This window comes from Typopeltis vanoorti, chromosome 4, assembly GCF_054136105.1.
Source record: "Typopeltis vanoorti isolate ZY-2024b chromosome 4, IOZ_Tvanoo_1.0, whole genome shotgun sequence".
NCBI lineage: Eukaryota > Metazoa > Arthropoda > Arachnida > Uropygi > Thelyphonidae > Typopeltis > Typopeltis vanoorti.
Window position 1 is genome coordinate 10956355 of NC_143552.1, and position 20467 is coordinate 10976821.

At 35.0% G+C, this 20467-nt stretch overlaps 1 protein-coding gene across 1 annotated transcript in view; it reads right to left on the reverse strand.

Annotated features, from left to right (window-relative positions):
- Nucleotides 1–2953: 2953 nt before the first annotated feature.
- Nucleotides 2954–20467, reverse strand: part of 14-3-3epsilon (tyrosine 3-monooxygenase/tryptophan 5-monooxygenase activation protein epsilon) — a 152132-nt gene continuing 134618 nt past the window's right edge. Inside the window, exon 5 of the mRNA XM_090391635.1 lies at nt 2954–4485. Within this exon, the coding sequence (XP_090247761.1) occupies nt 4433–4485 (53 nt within the window). The 3' untranslated portion in view covers nt 2954–4432. The remainder of the gene's footprint in view (nt 4486–20467) is intronic.

Here is a 20467-nt window from a genome sequence, read left to right on the forward strand (position 1 = left end):
AGAGGTTACTAATAATTGGTTTAAATTCTAATTACTAAAAAAAGAGCGACACATCTTGATTTCGGCGATATAAAATGACATAGGCAAAGTGGATATTAGATCCAAGATTATTTCAAAGCGGAATGCTTGTATAAACTATGAAAGTTTCGCAAATTGACCAGAGCTTATGAGAATACAATCCTCTCAATCGGAATTTCCTTCTGTTTGAAACAGCTGCCAGAACAGTGAAACCTTAAAAAAGGAACTAATAAAAGACAAATATATGGACGCTTGGGCAGCGCTCATGTCTTAAGTAGTGCAAGCTAAGGCAACTCCAATGCAGGATTGTATTCTCCTAAGCTCTGGTATTCGTAGTTTCTACAAACATTCGGCTTTGAAATAATGTTGAATCTAATATCCAGTTTGCCTATGTAGATTTAAATTCTATTTATATTAACAGAAAGCACTATCAACTATGGTTACTTGAATAGTTAAATGACACAGTATGGAATCATACTTGTGTGGGTTGGTGGGTGCAACTTGCGAAAATGAAACTTGCTAATGACATCGTTAATAGGTTTCTCAAAAATGACCAAACTTTTTATGGTTTTAAAATTAAGAAAGCATAACAGACAAGCCGATTGCAACACATCTGTAAAACAACTTGATACTTATTGCAATAGTAATCAAAATTGTGTCAGTTAATGGTGTGCTTGGCTATTAATAAGCAAGAGGGGTAAGGGGAATCAACCAAGATATTTGGGCATACACAATAACCTGAAATGAAATTAATTCCCACTCGTCATTTTTTTTTTTTTTTAACAGGATAAGATTCAAAGATATATCGCAGAAAACATTAAAAATTTTATTAATGTGGCATATTTAAGATGCTCATACTAGCATCTTATAAGAAATTACATTCACCTTTGATAAGAATTAAGAAAATATAGTCTTGCCATAAATACTGTTGCAATTCTACACAGCTGCCACAGAACTGCATAAACCAGGTTCCGTTAGTGCCGCTGTGCGCAGCAAACATTTACGTGTTTACTAGTAGAGTAGCTTTACAAGTTAACATGCAATTAAAAACCATGTAGCTGTAATAGCACTTCACCAGGTTGGAATGCAGCCACCTGTTATTTTCAACATGCTAAAAACACTTGGGATCAGTAGGATGTTTATGTATTAGACTATTAACCATTATAACAATAAAGAAGACATTTGACAGCCAAAGAACAGGTCAACCACACTGCATCAGGACACAACTTGTGAAGGCATGTCTCTGACATAATCCTGTGAGAACACAAAGTGATGTCATAAGTACTAACTGATGACCTTGAGTGAGAACATATCATTGTTCTACTGGACACTTTCATAGCACAACTTAAGCAGCAGAGGGTGATAAAATCAAAGGCACTTCTCCGGCAGTAGGCAAACAACAAATGCAGAGATATCCTCTTCACAGATGAGAAGACAGTCACCATTGAAAATATGTTTAACTGCCAAAGCTATCAGGTATTATGTCATGGATTGCATAGCACATGCCATAGCACCAAGGATTCAGAGGTCATTCACCCCATGTCAGAGAATGGTCTGGTGAGGTGTGTGTGTGGGTAGGTGGTGGTGGGAGGGTTGTCAGGGAGTATTCAAGTAACATTTCTGCAAGAAAGGGGTCAAAACCTCCGCCAAAATGTATCAAGACGCTGTGCTGGAACCTGTGGTATAGCCCAAAACACCGTTTCACAAGTAGGCAGTGGACCTTCCAACATGACTCAGCCCCCTGGACACAAGACAAGGACCACACAACAATGGTTGGATGCAAATGTGCCTGACCACATATCACCGTCTGGAATTCCTGATCTGAATCCAATATTGGACTTCAGATTGTGGTTGGAGCTTGAGAGAGTATCCTGAAAGAAACATTCCACCAATGCCATCCTAAATGTGGATTTGGAGTGAGCACTAGCAGCATTTGTTGGATGTGTTGCTATTGATATGGCAGTCTCACAGACTTTGGTTGGGTATGAAGTGTGTCCCCACACTTCAGTCATTGATTGCTGCTATATGCACATTATATACATGGTTTGTATGTGCTGAAAGCTGTAAATGATTTACTGATAGATTAAAGGTTTATGCACTGTTCAATTTGCAACTGTCTTTATGGCTAGACTAGGTAATTAACTAGAACCATTCTGATTTATTTGCATGTTCCACCAATAATCTGTATGCCAATTCCTGATCTGTACAGTTGTATTTGTCAGAAACATTGTTTTCTTATAATTTAATCACACACTTTGGCAAAAACTTGTATAGTTTCTTAGGCATATATTTTCTAAGTTAACTGTATATTTAAATTCTTTTGAAGTATACCAGCCATCTCAAGCAAAAAGTTACTTTTCTTTATTATTATACGTGTGTTGAGGCTTAACCTCCCTACTGACCAATGTGGATGAAAGAGTGACACTAAATTGCACTTCTTATCCAGATTTAGCTCGACGTCTATAGACGTCATGGCTGGTTGGGGAGGTTAATGGAATATAAACAGTACTGAGAAAGGATTAAAACTAATTTTAATACTTCTAATATTTCGTCTCCATCACAGAGACATCTTCAGGGATTACAAAAACTTTTTGTAACAACACACAAATACAATACAAAGTGAAACTAAAGTCCTATCTAGGTGGTGTGCATCACCTAGATAGTACTTTAGTTTCACTTTATATTGTATTTGTGTGTTGTTACAAAAAGTTTTTGTAATCCCCGAAGATGTCTCCGTCACAGAGACAAAATATTGGAAGTATTAAAATTAGTTTTAATCCTTTCTCAGTGCTGTTAATATTCCATTAAACCTCTAACATGATTTCTTTATCATTACTTTATCATTATCAATTCTAGCTTATCAAATGTATTTAATATATTCTGGTTTTTTCCATTTCAGTTCACAGCTCTTATAAAAATTTAAATGACCGAAAACTTTTTATTGGCTACTGAAAACAGTATTTATTTCCATAAGAATACACAGTAGAACTGGATTACAGCACACCAACACAGAGAGCCAGTAAAAGAAAGCCAAGGTTTGTTCATAAAGTAGCAATTGCTGATGCTATGTACCAAATGTTTTCATTTTAATTACAGTTACTTTCACTAAGTTAATGGCTACTTGAGCTTTCATAACATTTGCACACGTGCATGCCTACACACATGCTCACACACACACGCACACACACAAAATGCAGTTTTTCAACTAGGTTTTCTATATATTTTATAAAATTTTAAGTTAGAAATCGTGGTTAGCATATTCTGAAAGCATGAGTTTTATACAAGTAACAGGAAAATTAAATGTGAAGATAGTGTACATAAAAGAAATCACAACAAATAAAACCTACAGTTCCATAATCCTCAGAAAAAATATACATTCAGTAAAAACATTTGACAATTAGGAATTTTAAAGCTATATTGGTATTTTAGCAAACCATTAGCATAAAATGCAATCATTACAAAATTTCTTGGAATATCATGGACTCACAAACATCAAATGGACTTCTACACGCACTTAACCATATAAACTTCACGTATACAACATGAAGTTAAGATCACACAGTTAGGTCACCTTTCGCAGATAAGTATAATTGTCAAACTTGAAATACAAATATAGAAACTTGACAACCTTCTGTTTAAAAAAAAAAAAAAAAATGCTAGAGATATCTGTCCACATGCCTTTGTTCCCAATATTTATTTCACAAGGAAGAACAGAAACAAAACATTCTGGAGCTTCAGTGATGTTCAAGCTCATCTGAGCACCATCAATAAAGATACACCAAAGCTGGCTTAAAAAAAAAAATGTATGAACTAATACACCAGCTAATTACAGGTGTACAAGTAATAAACAAGCTTCATTATTATAATCAAGTTATACAGGAGTTGGAATGAAGTTTTTTTAAAAAATGGATACACTTTATATAATGCTTATTGGTCCTATAGCTGCAACTTTTTTTTTTTTTTTTTTTTAAATTTTTAATCTTACAATATATGCCTATACATCTATCACATTCTTTGCATCTATAAGTCTGCATGTAAAACAAAACCACATTCACCTCTGGCTTTCATAAGCACACAGATTCCTGATCTAGAGATTCACATATAAATTACTTTAAAAAGGTATAATTCTTGCTATTATAAACTAAACTTATACAATTTAAACTGTTTGATTTAGTCCATTTGCTGAGTACATGGTTTGGAGAAACATATGAAATTTTGGAAACACCAAAAACAGATGACTGTCAAAAAACCATTAAATACTAAGCTGCAAGTGCGTTGGTAGCCAGGGTACTAGAATAATGTGACATGTAATACAAGATATTCACAAGATGAGCAAAGGAGAACTCTATAGGGCAACCAATACAAACAGTCTGTGTCACATTTACTGGGATGTTAAACAGTGAACTTGAAAAATTTAGGAAACATCTTGGTCTTCAACATCTTGTACTTGTTCTTTTTGTTCTTCTCCTACAGGAATGGAGAGGGAAAAAATTAAAAATAGAAATACCAAGCACTGATTTTGTAGTGAACTGTACTCAAGTTATTTTTAAAATAAATTTACAGAGTAAATCATTTAATAAGATAAATTTCTTATTATAATGACTAAAAATAGAAAATGAAGGCCAGATACTTACACTAGCCAGCAGATACAAAGTACTACAAGATTTTTTTTTTTTTTTTTTGATTCAAGAGTGCCAAAAAAAGATCTGTCATACTGGACAGTATCTAGTTCCATCACACTGATGTAATGCTGCGATTAGTTACAGAGCATATACAAGGCAGAGAGTGGTGACTGAATTTCTTATTGCAAGAGATGCAAGTTAATTCTAATGACAATTCATACCTATTAAAATTGTGAATGGAAAAACACTGATGCGAGAACAGATGCTGGGTCAGATATGTTAAGAGTAGTGAAACTAAGAATGGTAAAACATTCTTAGTCTTATGTTGCAAATGCTATATCTAGCTAGACTAATCTTCCCCATCTTGCTCATAGTTGGGATCTGGTTACCCTCCAACTACCATCTGTTTGGCTTAACGAACAATATACTCTGAAACAAGTTGTTTGTGAAAGCTCCAATGTTGGAGTAGGTCAGCACAGAGCATCTCACTTAGTGTTGGGCAAAGAACAGAGAATGATGGACACTGTTGGAAAAAAAAAAAAAAATGACAGAATGTTCATGAAAGATGGAGGCTTAATGAATGTAAAAGCCACTGTTAAATTATTTTCTGAAGGGAAAAACATAACAGGAGACATTACTTGCACATCATTCCTTGTAATTGGTTTATTATTTTATTATTATCCAGGACTCCATGGAGTCAAAAGACTCATTGTGGGAGGTTGTTTTTAGGAAACACAAAGTTTATCATACCACTCCTTGAACCCATTGACCGTTCCGTTCCAACCACTCTCTCAGGCAATGCATTCCAAGGTTCAACCACCCTCCATGCAAAGAAACCACTCATCTTCTTGCGCACAGCCTCCTTTCGCAACTTCCAGGGATGGCCCCTTGTCATTGCTCCTTCTGCTGTTCCACCAAGTAAAAGAACTCTCCAATGTCTACCCTGTAACTGCCTCTCAAAGTCTCGATCATATCACCTCTCCTTTTATCCACCAAACTCTGCAGTCCACATTCCCTCAGTCGATTCTCATAACTCATATTGTAAAGTCCTGAAACCATCCGCCTCTTTGTTACCCGCCTCTGTACCCTTTCCATAGTCAATTTATCCCCTTCAAATCCTGGGGACCAAATCTGAGAACAATACTCTAAGTGTGGTCTGATCAGGGTCTTATACAATGGAATGATAACTTATCTCTGCATGTCAGCATCCTTCTCAGAATTGCAGCAACCCTCTGAGTTACCCTCACCACCTTTGCAATACGCTCCCTGAATTTCAGTTTTTCTCTCAATCATCACCCCCAGATCTTGTCTCCACCTCCTCCAATCGAGTATGCATCCTCCCATCGATGGATCACAAACCTCAAGACTTTACATTTTGCTGCATTGAACCGACAGCCCCATTCATTTGCCCATCTGTTGTTTATTCAAATCCTCTTGCAGGGCTGCCACATCTGCACTATTACTGATAACCCTTCCCAGCTTCACATCATCTGCAAAGTACTGAACGACCCCTTGCAATCCAGGTCGCAGGACTGAGCCCTGTGGAACCCCACTTGTAACCTTCTGCTTCCTTGATATTGCCCACACCATACACAACTCTCTGATACTATCTGTCAGCCAATCCTATTAGCTTATCTTATCATATGGCACCCCGTCAAACGGCTTTGCAAAATCCAAAAAAATGGCAGTATATGCCTTTCCCTCATCAACTGCTCTTGTCACTTGATTATAAAAGGCAATGATAACTCTTATCTCTGCATGTCAGCATCCTTCTCAGAATTGCAGCAATCCTCTGAGTTACCCTCACCACCTGACCTCCATTCCTGCGGGAAATGTACCCTCCATTCCCTGGGTACCTTTCCCGCAGCTAGACTTTTATTGAAAAGCCAGGTCAACGGAGCTGTCAGTTCTTTTAGCACATTCTCTCAAAACCCGTGATGAAATACTATCCAGTCCAACAGCTTTACTGATATTATCTAGAGTACTCAGTATTTGGAACACACTCTCCTCTTGTACCTCTAGCATGGAAAACCTCCTCCAGGATGAAATACTCCAATCAAGTGCTCATTGAACAACTCCACTATGTCCTCTGCATCAGTCACTATTCCAATTTTTATCCCGCAAGTCATTCTTCCACAATCGTTTCTGTGCCTACTGGCCACATAGCTAAAAAATTCCCTAGGATTTTCTTTGGATTTTAGTGCCAATCTCTTCTCATATTCCAGTTTTGCTTTCCTCACCATTCTGGTCACTCTCCTGGCCAACATCTTATATTCTTCGTGTATCTATCCTCCACCCCTCTCCTTATATCTCTTCCATAATCTCAGAAACTACAGTTCCTGTTTGATATAGTTTGTCATCCACTTTACACCAAATTGTGTCCGCTTCTTCACCCGTGGAATACAGCTTACTATTGCTGCTAACAAATAACCTTTCACAATTTCCCAAGCACTAATGATATCCTGGCCTTCCAATTCTGCCCTCCGTGGAAATGCCCCAAGTTGATACCTAAGACTATTATAATCACCCATCTTATAATTCCATATATGTTCCCTTTTCTTTGATACACCTGCATGTCTGTTCATCTTCCAAGTTAAAACCACATGGTCATTCTCTCCAACTTTATTCTCAAGGAAAGTTTTCATAACATTAAGTACAGCATATAGGAATGAGTTTAAAGTTAAAAGAGAAGATGAATTTAGCTTTTTAAAATTTTTACAGGAGTGCCTACTTTATAAAATGGAAACATCTTGTATTTGTTGTGAAGAGAAGAACGGGGAGGGGGATTGATAAACAGTGGCATATAGTAGGTATTCCAGGGAATGTGCTGTGGTAAGGTAACATTAAAAATCATTTAATTTGTATAAAAAAAGACTTTTTTTTTTTTTTTTCAAAAGTATCAGTTCACTCCATTTGAAATGTAAACACTATGTAAAATAGAGGAAGCAGACATGATTTACAGTCTAACAATTTAACTCTACTTCATATTCTCAGTTTGAAAAATGTGTGCATAAAATGTCTTCAACACTGTTTCCCACTGTTGAAAGGATAAAACAATTATCTAACAGGAAACCACAAAGAATAGCTAACTGCAATTCTCAGCTCCAGGTAATCTAGTTGTAAGTAGAACCATTCTACCTATGCTGTGAAGAACCTGCATGTCTAATTCCCATACAAATTTCAGTTAGTGTTTGTGTGCTGCATAAACTCAGCTTGCTTTTAGCCTTTAAAATGCATATGAGAGAATGCAATGCATTCCCTCGCTGTAAACTGCTCAAGGAATCACATTACTCTCTTCATACATAACTAATGCATGCTTTGACAGCAATGCTTCCCCCTCTTACCTGATTTAGTCACACTCAATGCCTTGATATTTGTAATAGTTCATGACTATTTCAAATAACTGCTTAAAAATTATTTCTTCATGAATTTCTTGGTTTTGTGACATATACCTACCACACTGAATATATGCCCTATTAATAAGATGAAAAAAAAAAAAAAAAGATGAAGTAAAATAAAATATACTGTTACATACACACACGGGTAATCCTCGTATAATGCAGATGTTAGGTTCCAGAGAAATGGCGCATTATGAGAGACTCAGATCACATAGAAAAAGTAGGGTTAGGTTCTGAAGTTGTCTTTTTTTTTTTTTAATTATATATAAACAACAATGACATATCCAACAAAAATATAGTTTTAGTTAATTCAGGTAATTCATGTAAGTTAAGAAAACATCATTGCACATAATGCATAAATTTTAGACAAAATACAATAAAGTGCATATTTTAATCATCATCACTGTCTTCAGAAATAACATTTCGTAGATGTTCTTTATTTACGAGTGGCCAGACATCTTCATCGCTTGAAATCTCTTGGACATCATTTGTATAATTCTCATTGCATACCTTTAAACCCTTCCGGCACCTGCCGAGATGCATCATATGCAAATTCGGCTGGTTTAGTTATCAAGAAGTCAGTAATAAGACCTTGCTTACCACTATGCTGCAATTTTTTATTAATTTCATAATATGGAGTTAAACAAATATCCAATTGTCTCGTGAACTTTCCGGAGTGCTCCATTGAGGGTTCATTATCCGAAAAATACCTTCCTAACTTTCTTGCCAAGTTCAATCCTTCTGCTAATATCTTTAAACTGAATTCTTTAACAGATTCATCACAATCAGAATCTTCGGCAGAACTTTTCCCACCATTTGGTTTGACGTCATCTATTAATTGTACCAGTTCCTCATCATTTAAATCTGTTTCCTCATCAATTAATTCACTAATTTTGTTTTCAACCATATGGCAAAAGCCCACTCCACCAAAAATGTATGCGGTTTATTACATGACTTAGCTCGGCATCCACTGGAGGTACGAAATTTTGTTCCAGAACAGCGTCAGGACATATTTTTTCAGTAAGCATTCAGTGTAAGGGGTTGTAATTCCTTAATGGACTGAGAAATAATTTTCACACAATTCAATATTGAAAACTCTTTCCATGCTTCAGGCAGTGTTATGTTGGATTAGATATTTTTTCCAAAATTAATTGGAACGTTAGACGAATATGACTTAAATGTTGATATTATTCCTTGGTCGAGTGGTTGAATAAGTGAAGTAGTATTAGGAGGCAAAAAAGTCATTTTAATATTCGGATGGCTTAAATTTGTGTGTAAATTTCTACATCAAGTACAAAACACTTGATTCCCAATTTTCAAACATGCTAGTTGTAACCCATGCCTTTACGCTGGCCCGCCAATAAACAGGTAGGATGGAGTTGTTGAGCCATTTCATAGGAAAAGTTTAATTTTCTCTTTAATGTTTTTTTTTCTCCTTTCATTACAGTTTTAGTGGCCATTACTAGAAAAATAAATTTTTTACATAAAAAACACATTACATATTGTATGTAACTCACCAGAAAATAAAGTGCTCAGCTTGAAATTAACACACTTATGATTTTTAATGTGTTTTCCTGGCAGAAAACAAAGACAACTTTCAACAATAAACTATTGACGTACATGCTAAAGAGTATTTCCCTACTATAAATTGCTACTTATAACTACATTCGCGATACGGGCAGACGCAAATTTAACGAAGATAAAATTTGATTTTTAAGTTGCGTGGTGAAAAATATACGAAAAGACAGAGGGTTACTATAATTTGTAGACTGTGTTATATCGAAACTGTGTTGTATAAGTACCACGTTATATGAGGGTTGCCTGTATATATAAAGGAATATTTAGAATTATTTCAAAAATTTGCATGAAATTAATATAGATAAGTATATTCCAAATAATAAAAATGATATGACTAATGAATATTATAGAATTGTTGGCTGACATTTCCAAGAGCATCATAAATAATTGCCTTATCAATATATTAAAGATCTATTTTATTCCACTAAATGTAATTCAGTACATAAAGAAATTATGCCATGCATCATTGGACTACGAGAATGTGATGTAAAGTCAACTGTCTGTATAGAAGTAGCCTAGCCTAGTTCTGAAGTTTCTTCACATGCAAACTTTTATTTACTCGCTTGGGTCAAAGATAAAAATAAGAATATAAATTTGTCAAGTATAATTTGCTGAGGATTATGTTCAATAATCCAGCAGAACCCTGCTAGAGAGACAGATCACAAATAGCCATACTATGTAATCAAATTTCTCACCTCAAAGTAGGAATATTATCCATCCAGCAAACTGTTTTAGTCAAACATCAAACTATGAAAATCACAATTTACAATTATGAATCTTATTGCAACTGCTTCTGTATGTTTTGAATTTTATGAGTTTTGGTTTCATAACCAGGAATGATCAGCACTTGCTATGTGCCTGATAAGAAATTGATATTTATTTATATTAAAGACAATGTTTTAGATTTAATGCACTTACAAAATTGATAGTTGTAATAATTCTAACAGACAAGCTTAGGTGTTGTGAACCTTATTTGTAACTTTTTAAACGGTATTAACAATACCAAACAAACTATTTTATAAAAAAGATGTTTATTAACTGGCTTATATTTTGCCAAATTTCAAATAGGCATGTTATAGTTTATATGCGACAATGAGTAAGTGAAACAATTTAAATTGCAACAGACAAAACATCTGAAATCCAAATTTGGTGCCCTCTAATGTCATAAAAAAGTATTAAAGCTATGTAGGAGCTGATCTTAAAATAAGCCTAACAAGTTTTGGGAAATTAATGCAACCGTATTTGGTCAGGTTAGGAGAATTCTTCATAGCCATGGCTAACTATAAAAATAATCTTTCTGATCTGTAATGACTTCCAAATAGCACATTAGTTTTCTTCCATTTAATTCTGCATTAAGGGATACCTCAAGTGTGGTCTGCCATTCCTGACTTGCCATAATAATGGTAGCAAATGTATTTTTTTTATGTTATCAAAGGCTGATGTTAACATATCTTCCTGTCTGCCCAAATAGGCCAAGTCACAAGGAACTTCTACACTCCAGGATATGCTAGAGGATGAAGAGGCAACTCTGATCCACTCCTTAGGGGAGTGGATCAGAGTTGTTAATTTAACAAGTGGTTTGAATGTGCTGCAAAGACCATGTTTTATGACTAATTTGGATATTTTTTCTGATATGCCTCTGACATAGGGAATAGGAACAGTAATGGGGCCATATAATATTCTATTTATCTATTTTGTAGGAATTATAGCCACTGGCCACAAAGTATGATGCAGATATTTAAGTTCTGTGAAGTTATATCATCGGAACAAATTGCTCTGGCTCTGTGCATAAATGTTTTTAAAATACCATACTGCTGGACTGAATGATGATGGGATTGTTTATGAGATATCTTCCTGTGTGTGTGTTAGCTTTCTGCATATCGAAAAAATCCATCTGAAAGGCAAGTGGCTAATGTGTCAAGAAAAGGCAAATAGTTATTAGATTCTTATTCTACTGTGAAGTGAATTTTGGGGTGTTGGCTGTTTAGATAGGTGACAAAAGCATCCAAATGAGGCCAAATGGCAAACATATCAACAAATCTTAACCACACTAGGGACTTGTATATAGCTGTGGAAAGTATTTTATTATCAGTGTTCCATGTACAAGTTTGCCAATGGGGGAACCCATTTTTTACAACATTAGAGGGTGTCAAATTAGGACTTTGGATCTTTTGTCTATTACAATTTGAATCATTTCATTAACTCATTGTAGCATATAAACTATAGCATGCTGCTTTGTACTCTGAAAATGCCGATTTGAAATATAAGACAGTAAATCTTTTTTTATAAAATAGTTTGTTTGGTGTTGTCATCATCAAATTCCTGACATGTACCCTCAAGAGTTGTACAGGGTACGATAGTGCTACATGAAAAATTTACATAATTACTAACTTCCTATCTACAATTTTCCTCCAAATCAGTCTATTACTTGTCAAGACTCCAATATTTTCATTATCAGATCTTATATTGCTATCGTCTAGGGCACATTGTACCGTATCAATCCACCTATATCTTGGTCTTCCTCTGGGTTGTTTTCCTGCCAACATGACAGAGAACACTTGTTTTGCTAATCTTTCTTTGCCCATTCTGTTTAAGTGACCATACCACCTGAGATTAGCTCTGCTAACGCAGTCCTGGATGCTGACAATGTCAAGTTCTTTCCTAATATCCTCGTTTTTAATATGATATTGCCATTGATGCCATCTGTTCATGCCTCCAATCTTTCTCAGGACTCATATCTGCGGTCTCTAGTCTTTGGTCAAGTGTTTTACTTCTGACCCAGTTCTCAGATCCATAAGTTAAAACTGGTTTGAACACTGTCTTGTATACAGCTAATTTAGTGTTTCGACTAAATTCTCGCTCATTCCATATGAAGTTATTCAGTTGACTTCCTACCATACCAGCTTTGTTGATTCTGTTGTCTATTTCTATATTTAATTTACTATCTTCACTAAACATCGTGCCTAAGTAGCTGAAATGTTTTATTGTTCCACAGGTTCCCCGTTCACAACAGAGTCGACATTTTCAACAATTCTGCCTATTTTTACCATTAAAATAAGTTATGAATATGAGCTGGAATAATTTCAATGACTCTTTATTCTAATTCATAATTTTCAAGTGTACAGTGATATCTGCTGTTCATCATAAAGACATTTTCCTTTACACTTACTTCTCACTTATTTGAGCATGCGTGCTAAATGAGGGATTTCTATTAAGAATGAATCCTATTAATGGCAGATTGATACTGTAAACAAATGAACAGTGATAGATGTAATGCAGATATTAAATAGACATTCTATTTTAAATCCAAAAGAGCATCAAAAATGGAAAGTTGTTTCTTTTGCTATCTCAAAATTGCTGGTGATGTTCACGAATTATTTTCTAGGAACAAGTGATGGAATTAGACAAATTCAGAACTGTAAAGTGGCATTAATAAGATGTCTACTTTGAAACTTCCTCTGGTAATGACTGACTTGTGCTCCTTATAATTGTCTGAGGCAAGACAATATTTATACTGTGAGAATGAACTGAACAATATATGCTAAATTAGCAAACACTACGTAGTCTCATGGAAGTTAAGAAAAGACTGATAGAGAACTAATGAATGTTTTTTTTGTGAAATTTGTTACAAAAGACAAAATGCTCAGTCTAATAGACTAAGTACATGCTGAACCAATAATAGAATGAATTCATCCTCTAAATATAAAGAGATTTCAAAAGGTAGTTTTATTTTGGGTCTTGAATTCAATTAGCTTCATATTTATAAATATTTACCTTGTATACTATGTTTAGTTTTATTAAATATATAAAATTTATTTGGTTTTGAGTATCATTTCCTGGATTCTAAAAAGAAATGAGTTCATAAGTCGTTGCACTAGTCAAATAACTCTCGTAAATTTCCTTCACACACACTAAGGAACACAGTTTGGTACATCTTAAAGTATATGTCAAGTGTGTACACAAACAAACAAAAAAAACTTCTCTATTAACAAAGAAAGGAAGAGATAACCAGGCAGTGGATGCAGATCAATAAATCCATTTGTTAGGTCAGTTACAACTGCATAATTCAGCTCTAACTGACCTAACAAATGGATTTAGTTATCTGTAAGTACTGAAAAATTTTGTCTCACTTCATGCTGATCTCTATCTACTATCTGGTTCTTCCTTTGCTTTAAATTAAAGATACCAAGGAATTATATACTTGGATAAAGGATTAAATCAAGCATACAATTCCTTGGTATCTTTAATTTATAGTATAACCAAGTGGAAAAACTTCCAACAATTATCTCTAATCCAGAGAATTTTAATAATAATCAGTGTGACACCTTTTGGCAACTTGTACAGGGTGTTCGGGATAAATTTGACAGTTTCGTAAGGAAAAAGAAAATCTTCTTTGTATCTATTAAATTTAATGAATTGACAAAAAAACATTACAGGCAGAGTTAATTACAATACTATCAACAAGATTTACTCAAAATAACCACCATTAGCATCGATCACAGCTTCAATTCTGCTTCGGAACCTCGAACAAGCTGACGCTACAGTCTCCCTGGGAAGGGCCGCAAAAACTGTTTTAATTTTATCCATTAACTGGGCTTTTGTATTACTGGAAGTGCGATTGGTGTCTTTTTCAACTGCGCCCCATACAAAATAATCCATGGGGTTAAGGTCTGGGGAGTTTGGAGGCCAAACATTTGGACTGGTGAAGTCGTAGAAATTTTCAGACAACCATTTTTGACTTTTCCCAGAGGTGTGGCAAGGGGCCGAATCCTGCTGCCATACATACGGCCTACCATTGGCTACCCTTGTTATCCAGGGCTTGACTACAGTTAGCAACTCCACGAACAAAGCCCGAATTCCAATGCCAGGGTTCTTCAACACCTGTTCCTGCAGATTTGCGAGGAATTCTGCTGTACGAATGCAATCAGATCGTCTGCTAGGGATCTTTCTTCTTGCTACATCCTCGTAGTCACCATTGCAAGTCTCTAGTTCATGCCTGATTGTTTTTACTGTATTCAGGGAGCATTGGGCAGCAGTCGTAATATCCTTATTTTGATGGCGGGCACGAATCATCATGATACAAGTTATTCTCTTCCATGATTCAGGTGGGTTCCAGCTATCCATCCTTTCTGACATCTTGTATATGAATGAAGAAGGGTCCAAACTTTTAAATGAAGAGAAGTGTGTGTTAATACATGTAACTTACGGAAAAATATAATTAATTATAAATATGTCAAATTTATCCCGAACACCCTGTATATGAAAATATGACTTAGGCATTACTTCAACCTTAGTATCACCTCTGGGTCTGGCTCCAACTGACAAGGTATCGGTTTTTGACAAGATTAGTACTTTGGCTTTGTTTTGTTTGCTTTTCACTTTTTGATTTTATTTTACTGGTGCTAATGGTTGTTTAGCCCCCCCCCCACTAGCACTGTTTTTTTTTTTTTTTTTTTAAATAAATATTAAGATTGCTAGTAGTGCAGGTAATATTTGCATTAAGGGATTACTTTTGGCAGTATTATGATTGCCATTTTACAGTAACTCAAATAAAACATTTGCTGGTAATGTAGAATTATTTCTGTATCACAGAATTATTTAATTCTCAGTCTTACAACTGAAAGTTTTTTTTTTTTTCTCTTTTGATAATGGTATCAATTCCTCCAAGGGTGTGAACTCTACGAATTGAAATTCCCGGATGTGAAGAAGCGAGACGAGTAACTAAGGTTTTAAAAGAGACAGTTGACGCAAATAAGATTTATTCTTTCACCTCTTACACCAGAGGGAAATATTTAACTGTGGTTAAAGATGTGGAAACAAGGGACAAACTATTACAGGATTTTACTTTTGAAGGCAGCACAGTTATTCCTGTAATGGTCAAGACCAAGGTAAAAATCAAAAGATTTCCAATGGAATATATAGAGAACAGTAATGAAATTCTTATATAGACATTTTCCAAATGGGGTAAGATTAGTAATATAAGAAAGGGCTTATCAGGTGAAGATCCAAATCGGTTTTCTGGTGATGTCACCTTCATCACAATGGATAAGAAGACGCCAGTACCAATTGTCAACTTTGGCACAACCCGAGTTATGGTAAACTATCCCGGAGTACAAAGGCAGTATCTGTATTGTGGTTCATATGATCACTTAGGTGGTTACTGCCCCAAATCTAAATGCTTCAACTGCATAGAGATTGGACATATTACTAATCAATGTCTCAAACTCTGTCAGAAATGCAAAAGTGAACACCGCATTAATACCTATCCCTTTAGAACTTTCACCCAAAAAGTGGGAGCACTGTTACAGCCAATTAGAACATTGCATACATTAGAGACATAATGAAGAGTTCCTAGATCTTCCAATTCAGTCTAGTAAAGCCAATGCTTTTAAACAAACTACACTTGGTAAAATCACGAAATGTGCATGATCAAATCAGCTTGAAATTAGCATGAAAATTTCAGAACTGCAGGAGCCACTTTCCTAGTCAAATACTGTTGGAACATCAGTGGAAATTACCAATAACGAAACTAGTATAACAACTGAAAGTACAAAATGAAATGCAAACACATGAAACTGTTATACAAAGGAGAAACTGGAGAAGAAACAGAAAATCAAGCAAGACAACTAAAAACTTAATATGCAGAAAAGATCATCAAAAAAGAAAGATGAATTAATAAAAAAAAATGAGGATAAACAAAAAAATTTAAAAAAAGAACATCTAAAAGAAAAAGCAGTAACAAAAAATGTAAAGATGGAGAAGGCTGCACATGATCAAATGAAAACTCTTCAGGCTCAGAAGAGAATGGATTATGAAGAACCAACTCATGATAATAAAGGGAAAACGAGAGATACAATTAAAGAAAATATAATAAAGTTTACTGATTCAAAGTTTTCTCAGTACAATTATCATCTACATGAAAAGAAAATAACTAGCTTCCAAATCAAGAACGATAGGCATGAAATTGAAATAATGGAAAGCAACTGTAAAAAACTGGAAAACAGTTTAAAAGAAGCAGGCTACACGATTTCTCTTACACAGATTGAAGATCAGATTCATCCAAAATTTAGAAGTTAGACTTACCAGTGACACTTCATTAATCAGCATCTCCTTTCTGCATTGTCTCATTAAATATATACGAGGATTCCACAGCAAATTAAACAAGAAACTATATGGAAACTTATGCCATGCCATAATATCAGGTTTTTGTTTCTTCAAGAAACATACTTCTGCAGATATAAAGAGTTCAACAGATAGATATCCAATTCTTTCTTATTGGAGCTTTGGAAGATTTAACAGGGCTGGAGTAGGAGTTCTTATTCTTGTCCCTCCTCCATGGGTCCTTCTGTAATATCCAAAGGGATGCAGAAGGAAGAATCTTGACAATAGACTGGAAATAGTGTGGAAGTGTAATAAGGTTTATAAATAAATGTTTATGCTCCAACTTTTTGTCCAACTGTTCCAATGGAACAGTTGGACAAAAATTCTTCCAAGAATTGGAGCCATATTTATATGGTGCCCACTACATCACAGCAGCTGGAGACTGTAATTGTATTGAAAACCCCACATTAGACAAAATAGGAGGACACCCCAGGAGTGGAAAAGTGAGATATGCACAGTTAAAAACATGTCTCGACAATGCTCAACTAGCAGACATATGGAGGATTTGCAATCCTAATCTCCAGGCATATACGTACACGAATCAAGGTATTGGTACTCATATTGATCGAATTTATCTCTCTTCTTTCCTTATCATCATCACCAAATTCCTGATATATACCCTCAAGAGGTGTACAGGATATGATAGTACTATCATATCCTGTACCCATGAAAACTTACATCATTACTAACTTCCTATCTACAATTTTCCTCCAAATCAGTCTGTTACCTGTCAAGACTAACATTATCAGATCTTTTATTTCTATTATATTTCTTCCCTTATAAATAGGATAATTCAGATACAAACATCTTGACATCAAAATGTCAGATCATAATCCAGTTTTACTCAAGTTCCACTGCATAGATTTTTAGAGGAAAAAATAGAGATCTCTTCTGGACCATGGAGACTTCCAAATTTTCCATTGATCTTTTCAACTAAATTCCAGACCTGGAATATGATAGAATGGAGAAAGGAACAGGCTTTCCTCAAAAGGAAAAAGTTGAAAGACCTGTATAAAGAGAGAAGCTGGTTCATAACAAACCAACACAATGGTACAGAATGTAACGACATCATTAGAAACATTAACATAGAAATAGAAGTGAAAAGGCAGAAACAACTAGAAGAAAGAAATTTCAAAATAAGAATACAACAATGTTTAGCAGACAGCTAGCCTTTCAGCTGCAATCTTTAATACACAATTCACAAAACTTCACAAAGAAAGGACTATCACTCAAATCTGTGTTGATGGAGAAGACAAGTCTACCACTCAAGACATCTTCGACTCCTTTCAAAAACACTACAAAAATCTGAAGATAATAGTACTGTTGAAATTATAACTCTTGGAACATTAATGGCTTTCCTGTTCATATCCAAGATGGACTTGACAGACCCATTACAGCATCTGAAGTTACCACAGCCTATAAAGAATGCCAGAACAAGAAAATCCCCAAAATATCACAAGAGTGCCACATAGTCATTACAAACTTGCTATTAATAATTTTCTTCCAAAATAATCTGTTATCTGTCAAGACTCCAATATTCTCAGATCTTATACTTATGTCTTTTAAGGCACTTTTACAGTATCAATCTGCCTAGATCTTGGTGTTCTGCTGGGTCTTTTTCCTGCCAAGCTGGCAAAGAATTGTTTTGCTAATTTTTCCTTTCCTATTCTGCTGAAGCGACCATACCACCTGAGATTAACCCTGTTAACACCTTCCTGAATGCTAACAATGTCAAGTTCTTTCTTCATATAATTTTTAATATAACACTGCAACTGATGACATCTGTTCACTTCCCTAATCTTTTTCAGAATTCTCATATGAGTAGTCTCCAGTCTTTGATCAAGTATTTCTAAATCCAGCATTCAGATCTGTAAGCTAAAATTGGTTTAAGCACTGTTTGGCATACAGCTAGTTCAGTATTTTGACCAACTTCTATCTTATTCCATGTAAATTCAGCTGTTCAAATTTCCATATTTATAAACTAAAGATGCCAAGAAATGAAACTCTTGATTTAATCCTTTATAGCAGGGGTCGGCAACCTTTTCAGACTCACGGGCCACGGTCAGCTTTTACTTTCAATAATTGGCCACAAATGTAGCACGAACAACGGATTCATTATCAATACTTTGCATCTTAAATATGTTTCACTGAGCAGTCAAAGAAACTTGTAATTTATTAATTTGATTTTTTCAAAGTTTACAGTTCAAATCCTTGTATTGGCTTTCATGTTGATTCTCGTAATGACGTCTGATATTATATTCTTTCATAACAGCATCATTAAACCTTCTTCCTCCATCTGTAATTTTACATTTTCAACACATTTTTGATATTATTTTTAACAACTATATATATCTAAAAATAATAGCTGATGTTATTGAATTATATTAAAAGATGGAGGGAACACAACTGCAAAAGTGCGGCAAGATCTCGGTTGTCGTCAGATGAAGTCGCATTTGTTATCCCCACTCATGATGACTCACATGGTTGACTCGCGCCAAGTTGCACGACCATATCACGAACTATAGTTATAAAATTATTTTTAATTTATTATTCATATTATAAAGTGTATTATTTAAATAATTCAACATGCCATGTAAGTATGGTCAATCTTTTATGGGCCGCCAAAAATGCACGTTTGGGCCGCATTCGGCAGTCGACCCCTGCTTTATAGGGTGTAAGTAAACAAAGTTTGGACATGTAAATACTTTATGACTGGGCTAATTGTATATAGAGGCCAATGACTTCAACATCAATTGCATTTTTGCCATCCTCACTAAAAATTGTGCCTTAAACAGGCAAAATATTTTACAGTCATATCTTGTTAACGTTACCTCTGGTAATGAAGCTTCAATATAACGAAGTCCGCAATTTCAAGCCCCATTTCACGTAAAAAATATTAAAATTTTAAGGTCAACGCTCGGCAATTATCCAATTGGCAAACAACAGCAACTTGTCACGTACTCCCAAGCTGTGGGTGTGGGCATCATCGTTGTAATTTAGTTGTTGCTTACACTTCATAGGGTGTGTTTCAGTGTGGTGCATTGCAATAAATGATGTATGTTCTCTGACAGCATTATTGTAGATTTTGTAAATGTTAATATTTAGTTGAAATGTCAGAATCAAAGAAAAGAAAAGCAATTTCTTTAGAAACTAAATTACATATCGTACAACATGTTGAAAGGGATGAAAGAAAATCCGATATGGCACATTCTTTAGGATTAGCGCAGTCAACTTTAACAACCATACTTAGTCAATCAGAAAAAATAAAATTGTCTGCTCAGAATCGTGCAGATGTTACAGCAGCAAAATTAACTTGCTTAAGGAGTTCAATTTTAGAAAAAATTGTTAAGTTTGTGGATAGATGATATGTCAGAACGTCCTATGCCTTTAACTCAAATGGTGATTCAAGAATAAGCATTATTTTTGTTTAATCTTTGTGGCCTCTCATGGTTTGTTTGAGAAATTTAAAAAACGGGCCAGAATTCATAGTGTCAGATTATCAGGAGAAACTGCAAGTGCAGATGAAGTGGCAAATAAGTTTCCAGAAAAACTAAAGGAAATAATTGAATGTGAAAAATTTTCACCAAATTTGGTGTTCAATGTTGATGAAAGCAGTTTGTTCTGGAAACAGCCGAGTTCAAAGCAGCCAAAGACCGTTTAACGTTACTCTTTGGATCAAATGCCTCTGGC